The sequence below is a fragment of the Xiphias gladius genome, chromosome 8 (assembly GCF_016859285.1).
Source record: "Xiphias gladius isolate SHS-SW01 ecotype Sanya breed wild chromosome 8, ASM1685928v1, whole genome shotgun sequence".
Lineage (NCBI taxonomy): Eukaryota > Metazoa > Chordata > Actinopteri > Istiophoriformes > Xiphiidae > Xiphias > Xiphias gladius.
The window spans coordinates 7,829,152-7,836,326 of record NC_053407.1 but is presented as its reverse complement, the minus strand read 5'-3'; the positions used below and the strand labels follow the sequence as shown (position 1 = coordinate 7,836,326).

General features: G+C 41.7%; 1 protein-coding gene across 4 annotated transcripts; it reads right to left on the bottom strand.

Moving 5' to 3' along the window:
* Positions 1-386: 386 nt before the first annotated feature.
* b3gnt9 (UDP-GlcNAc:betaGal beta-1,3-N-acetylglucosaminyltransferase 9) lies at positions 387-5,796 on the bottom strand. Of its 4 annotated transcripts, XM_040132009.1 has the most exons (8): positions 5,545-5,796; positions 4,650-4,730; positions 4,192-4,302; positions 3,948-4,067; positions 2,789-3,154; positions 1,893-2,134; positions 1,541-1,796; positions 387-1,440 (listed from the first exon to the last, which is right to left on the bottom strand). In XM_040132009.1, the coding sequence occupies exons 3-8, from the start codon at positions 4,300-4,302 to the stop codon at positions 1,096-1,098; spliced, it is 1,440 nt and encodes a 479-aa protein (XP_039987943.1). In that variant the 5' UTR covers positions 4,650-4,730; positions 5,545-5,796; the 3' UTR covers positions 387-1,095. The 4 variants fall into 4 exon arrangements, with proteins under 4 accessions (XP_039987943.1, XP_039987946.1, XP_039987945.1 ...); XM_040132012.1 differs by having other exon boundaries at positions 2,789-3,151; positions 4,192-4,730; XM_040132011.1 differs by lacking the exon at positions 4,650-4,730.
* Between the last annotated feature and the right edge of the window lie 1,379 nt (positions 5,797-7,175).

Below are 7,175 nucleotides of genomic sequence, written 5' to 3'. Positions count from 1 at the left end.
CTTGCGGATGATGTGTGAACCCAAAATTGCAGCCATTTTGTTCAGGCATCATTTGTTATATTCAGTGTCGTGGCTGTAACATGTATTTGCTCTTCCCCAGCCAGAATGTCTTTTGTCACTGACAATGACCCTCTGACTTGGTGACTGAAGTGATAGTCACTAAGATGATGATGTTTATCTTCATAAATCTATCTTGCAACATTTTTAACACTGAACATTTTGAAACCAGAAAATGCTAAATATATAGTTTTAAAGAAAAACAGAATGATACAAAGCGAAGCAAATCATTATAATTATAGTAATAACTAAAGTGTTCACCTGAAAGTACAACTGCCTCAGAAACATTCAGCAGAGGTTGTGTGTGTGTGTGTGTGTGTGTGTGTGTGTGTGTGTGTGTGTGTGTGTGTGTGTGTGTGTGTTTGCGCTATGGTCCCAGCTGGTTCCCACTGTGCAGCTGGTTTCCATTTAGACTTCATTTGCTGTTCCTCCAGGGAACAGACAATGCAACCTACCATTTGTGCTTCTATCCAACGTAACATGGAAGAGAGGAATATTTCTTCAAGTGATTCACATCAGAACACAAAAAAAGTCTGTGCTCTCTTCCCACTTTCCCAGTGCTTATAGCCATTTCCAGTCTTGGCTGTCCACACAGTCCAATGAAAGTCAGACTATTAACATCATTGTGGTCGTTGACAAACAGATGCATTTACACTTGGATAGGGTTAAACCAGCTAACCAAATTTAGTTGGGTTGTCTTTGTCAATCTTTAGGTGCCTCTGTTTATAACACAACACACTCTTAAGATTACACATCCAAAAGTTCAGAGAGATTCAACTCATCACCCAATCTTCATGGCAAAATCAAAATCTTTGATGGCAAAAGCCTGAATTCTCTTTGGGATTCTTTACTGAAAAATCTAAAGCATATTTGCCAATTAATTTCAGACAAGTTGATTTACCAGCTTGGATAAATTCTCATATGACTCAACTGTGCTTTTGATCACATCACAGTCCTTTCAAGTTGGCCACAGATGCTGCGCTATAGCCATTTTGTACTTGGGCTCATGCAGATCCCATTCAGCCATGCAGAAAGTCACTAATGCATGATAAACACCCGCTTCTCACCATAGTCCGCCTGTTCCCCCGCCGCCTCCCCCATCCTCTCCCTCCACTTAAAGGGCCAGGATGTCAGGCTGGTCCTGTTGTGGCAACTCAGTTTGGGATCGTGCAGGAGGTTCCACATAAGCCAGATCTGTGGGACACTGAGGCTGTGAACAACCATGAGTTCTTTGTAGAAACAGGGGTCAAACGTCTGAAGGTGGGGCGCTGCAGATGGGCGAGGAATTCCGAAGGTCCGAAAGCCCTGGTGGCGTGACGGTTTGACCCCGATCAGCTGGAGACACATTCCCAGAAAAACATCATCAATGGGGAACAACTCCACCTAGAGGAAGCAAAGAGAACATTGTAGATCGAAGTATTCTCAAAGTAGACATACTGTATGTAAAAAAATGGTAAAACTTACTTTTCTAATTTTAAAATACCTGCTGACATGCAGAGCTAAGTCTCCGAGCTGTATGTCCCGACATGACAAACCCTCCTCCCCCAGCATAATTTGGGTACAAACCGCCTCCATACACAAACTCTGGCACGTAGTACTTGGAACTGCGACGGCGAATGGGTTTAGCATGGATAATAATGTCACCAACAAACAGATCCTCATCTGACTTTTTACCTTGTAACATCTCTATTATGTTCTCCACATTCACATACACATCAGCATCACCCTTGAAGATGAACCTGTGTGACCAAAGAAAATAGGAAAAGCATCAGGTATGAGTCACAGGCGAAGAATCGGATAAACTCTTGATTTAGTGCTTTTTCATAAACACTAACTTGACATGAGGACAGCTGCTGTTAACCCATTTCAAAAAATGTGTTTCCTTCAGCGTCAGGTTGAAGAAAGTGTCTTCAAAGTCCCAAAGCAGGATATCCCGAAAGGTCTGACTCTCGTAGGACAACAGCCGATCCCACAGAGGCAGAGCAGTCCAATTCCTGGGAACCCCCAGGAGGAAAACAGTACGAATGGAAACACCGTTTTGGAAATATCCCTCCTTACCCCATGTCCGACGTACCACCTAAAAGAATCAAGTGTGGGGAGAAAGATTTTATTTCACTGTCTAAGAAACTGACTGATAAAAAGTTAGCTTAAACGTCTATTTACAGTCTTTACATGTTGAGCAGACATGTGGTAACAATAGCATTCATTTGGAGTTGTATTTATGTCTACTATGTTGATCTCTTGTTTGTTCTCCACCAGCTCATGAGGGAAATATCTGGCTTTTTAGCTGCTAAATGGTCCACTTGGTTCACAAGCTAGGTGCTAACTTTGTCTAATTGCTGTTCGGTGCTGGGCAGGTAGCGTACGGTGGTTTATCTGAACTTTTTCACTGAAAACAGCTGCCTGCTGCGACTGGAAATAACACTGAGATAATGGTGAGAGTGAACCAAAACCGTAAAGTTGTGGGGACAAAAACAACGTGCTTAAAGATACTAAATAGCTTATTTAAAACTGAGGGGAACTGCAGAGTTGACTCATTCCACATTACATGTATTTAATCCACTGGTAATATAAAAATATTGATGATAGCAGCTTGAAACTTAAAAGCATTTGCTATTATCAAAACAAATGCAGTCTAAATTCTGTCCTGATTAACAACAAATATTTAATACATCATATATATATCAAATATTTTTTTGCAATGTTTAATATACAACATGGGAAAATTCACCTGACGTTTATCAAAATCTGCAGCAATAGATTTCACCGCGATGAGCATATAGGGAGCAGTAATAGACCCTTTTTCTCCTCTTCCTCCTCCTTCTTCCAATGATCCTCCAATGTGACATTTCTCTGGTTGGTCTATGAGCAGATTAAAGTCTCTGTTGTCCTTTTCTCTCAGATAGCCCTCAAAGTCAAATGGTGGCATCGCGGGCAGGGGATTGCCAGCAGTCTTGGTAGGCACAACATTCTTCCGTCGCGACTTGGATTTCCCCTTAGATTTGACCTGAGGTTTGGCCTTGGCCTGAGGAGGTTTTGATTTGGACTGGGGCTCACAGGCAGGCAGCTGTGGCTCTGAAGGGTTGGGTGGGAACTGCTAGTTAGGAGAAATGATGTAAGACAGAGGACATTCACTATCAAAAGTAAATGTAATCTTAATAAGCATGTTATAAATTCAACAACTTAAGCCCAAAAGTGTTTCTCAAAGTTATTAACATAAGAATGATTATACTGCTCCATGTTTATCTCTTCCTGGTTCATGAGAAAATGGGCTGGACCTTCGGTGAATCGGTACAGAAATACAAGCATACTGTGTGTACATACATTGATTCACTCTACATATACAGTATCAATGTTCATACAGCACATACTGTAGAGTGTTCTGATCTTGCTGGTGGATTTCAGTCCAGCTGTAGACCGTATGTGAAATTGTTGTCTCTCTCAGTGCTGTCTCTATGTGAACACAAACAGCGTCACATCCTTATGTGGGATGTGAGGTTCTTTTCAGTTCACACTTAATTCTTTTGATCTTATTACAGTACTGTTGCGCAGAAATCATGCATCTCTTGCTGATGATATGATACTACAAATACTTCAAATTTATTTTTACCCTCGACTTGAGCTTGTTGAAAAAGCCTGGATTTTCTGTCAGCAGAAGGCCTTGCATGGAAACTATTACATGGTTTTTTGATTATTTATCTATTTATTTTGATATCGACCCCTTCCTGACCCATGTAAAACCTAAAATGATGGTTAAATGCAGAACACCAGAACACCATTGCTGGTTTAAAATTTTGAATGCGGCCATTATGCTTGGTGTAATAAAGCTACTTTAAATGTGTTACCTACATATGTATGAACACACACACATTAATTAGATTAGGTCATACCCCTTGAGACTCCTGGCCCACTTTGGACCCACTGGCACCCAGCAGGGTCCGACTGGAGCTGGTTGAGCCGTGGATCTCCAGCTTCCACACAGGCCGGTCCCACCCAGATGAGAGAATGACCTGACAACATGAGTGCGTTTAGATGGGACATGGTAAGTGAAAGAGGGTTGTATCATTAAGAAATTGTGAAACAAAAACCGTCTTTTTAATACAAATTCTGTGCTTTCATTGGTTGCCTTCTTACCTGGCGAGCGTAGAGCAGCAGACAGAAAAGAACCAGGAGCAGCATTGTGCACATCACATCTCCCTTCATATGGAGAATCCTCCTCATCGTCACCATCTTCCTCACCATCATCTGAAGACACTAACTTCGGTTAAGTATTGAACAGGAATGCATTGGAAAGGGGCTGTTACGGTTCATACTGCTTTTGAGGCAGCAGTCAGGACTGATACAATGCTTGGAGATGTTTACCACTTAGATTTGGGTTTGCAGGCTACTCTGCAGCATTTAATGAAGAAATGAAGGGATTTTCTTTCCTCTTCTTGGCTGCTTTGCTAAGTATCACCTTGGACTTTGCAGCTTTTCTGCAAAAATACATCCCCACTTTTCTATTATAATGATCGGGGCATGTGCTACTGTACTCTCACCTATTTACAACAGGGCTAAAAAATTGTTTTGGGACAGAAGCGACTTAGATTTACTTGGTCCTTTCTGCATATCACTCATATGACAGGATATATGTCCATTGTGTCTGTCTCCATCTTCCCCTTCTCCTCAGGCATCTGCACAACAACAACAAAAGCAACAGTCATGGACTGAACCAGGAAAAAGTTGCAAAGAGTGGATTGTTACTTGTCCTTTCCTCCGTTTTTTTTTTTCCTTTTTCTTGCTTTAGTAAGGAGGACAAACTGTCCTGGTCTTGCTCCTCTTGTATAATGCAATAAAATCTTGTTTTTGACATAATTAAACCAGGTGACTCTCCTTGAAATCCGGTCTGTGGCAAGAAAACAAATGTGATACATGACAGGGACTTGCAGTCAAAGCTAATCACTTATTTTTTTTTTTTTTTTTTTTATTACTGTGATTAATTACTTCCTGGTGACATGGCTTTGGTAGGTTGGAGGTTAGATGTAAAGGCATGAACAAAACATTATGGCTTGCTGATAGCAATCATCAACGTGTCACTGTAATTTTCTCGATTCCCATCCCAAATTTCCCATCGCTTCAGTAATCCCTTCAGGAGGGGGAGTGTCTGTATCTTATGTAAGTGAACCTGGCGGTACCAACTATTTCAAAGAACACTGTGTCCCAACATTCATGTCATAAAAAGCAAACATCACTAAATGGCGCTCACGATGCAGAAAACTCCCTGTTGCATATGTGAGGTACTGATCACAGCTATTTACCTGGACAGAGCGCAAATTCCAGACACGCATGGACAGATATGGTCTGTGCGGAACTCATCGGAAACCTGGTTCATGCAGGAAAGTTTCCTATAAGCCGCATGTTTTATAATATCAGCACCGAATCTGCCCGGTTTTGCAATGGCAATGTGCAAGACACGTTCCCTGATTAATTCAAGTCATTCAAACTTACCAGACGTGACGGAGGAGGAGGTCAAACAGAACACATCTGTGCAGTGGGCGTCTGAGGCTGCAGCGCAGACTCCTCTCTGCTCTCTGCACCAAGCAGCTAACACGCAAAGGAAAAGTGACCCCCGAAGTTTTCAGAGAAAAATATCCAGCGAGAAAAGGGGAGAGACCAGTCAAGATGCTGCACTCGAGAGTGGATGTCTGTCAAGGAGGACAAAAGATAGGACACGAACTGTCTGAGCGCCTTTACTAGCTGCTGAGCTCTGGTTGCCTTAAAGTGCTGTAGGAAATATCGGGGTCACCCGATATCCGCTGGACGGCGGCTATCATGCGAGCGTACACCTGGGTAGATTGGGTTCATTCTTTTGCGTTTTTATGGATAAAATGAACCACTGACTTGATTCTTGTACCTTTCAACTTACATGTACCTACACCATTAACGAAACATGACAACAAAAACGTATGATTTTATGTCATGTAAACTAATTCTTTAAGACACAACTAGCACGTGGATATCATCACGGTGTTAAAACAAACTCAAATCCATAAATCAATGGTTTTCTTAAACAGTGACGGCAGACAACCAACATTAACATAAAACGTCGGACACGGAATTTTGACAGTTTCAACAAAATTTTAGTCTTTATGAGAAGTTCATAACCCGAAAAAGCAAAAGTTAGCAAAACATTTAAAGGAGAGGTGATATCAAACTAATGATACAAATGATAAGACTGATTTACAGTATTATTTCAGTACAGCAATGTTTTCCTTGTCAACCACTTTAAACGTCCATACTTGGATATATTACAATCAACGAGACGGTCGCCAGAAGAAAGAGCCTACTAGAAGCACTTGAATGCAGCATCTACAGTCTTTAACCTGACCACGTGATTAAAACTGGAGCTGAGCAAGCCAGATGCCAACACAGCAACTGGGAGGATGGAAAAGGAAGAAAGAAAAGAGAGGGATAAATAAGAGGGGAGACCGTGGAGTAAACGTCATAACATGAGTCATGACTTTGTCTTGCCTGTTTCAACAAGGGTTTCAGAGACCAGGTCCAGCTACAGACACCCCAGAGGAGGCACAGATTCTGTGTATTGCTCAATGGCAGAGGGAAAGGAAGGGAAGGAAAAAGAGAGAAGAGCGAGGCAAGAAGACAGAGAAAACAAACGTGATAGAGAAGGCAAGAGGAAGATGGAAGAGAAGTGGCATGAGAAGTTGAAGATTAGAAGGCAAGCCCAGAAGTGAGCTGGGGAAATGAAAACTGTACATGAGCTGCTTCCAACCTGCTTTCCCTGGCTTTATTGTGCTGCAAGCAGATAACATATTGGGACGAAAATATTTTCGATATTCAATTCCAGTAAAATGAGTTATTATAAGTTTAAACATAATCTATATCTAATTTTGATAATACTTGGATTAAAATCCTTTGCAGTCAGTGACGGCCTTGAGTCTGGAACCCATGGACATCACCAAATGCTGAGTTTCCTCCCTTGAGATGCTTTGTCAGGTCTTTACTGTAGCCGCCTTCAGTTGCTGCTTGTTTCTGGGTCTTTTTGCCCTCAGTTTTGTCTTCAGTAAGTGAAAAGCAGGGTCAGTTGGGTTGAGATCACGTGACTGACTTGACCATTGAAG

Bases quoted from the DNA above. Each gene is read 5' to 3' on its own strand.
- b3gnt9 (XM_040132009.1), bottom strand. From the start codon at position 4,302: ATGATGGTGAGGAAGATGGTGACGATGAGGAGGATTCTCCATATGAAG. The intron at 1,797-1,892 runs GTTAGTGTTTAT...TTGGTCACACAG, and splicing joins AGCAGCTGTCCTCATGTCAA to GTTCATCTTCAAGGGTGATG. The intron at 1,441-1,540 runs GTATTTTAAAAT...TGCTTCCTCTAG, and splicing joins TTAGCTCTGCATGTCAGCAG to GTGGAGTTGTTCCCCATTGA.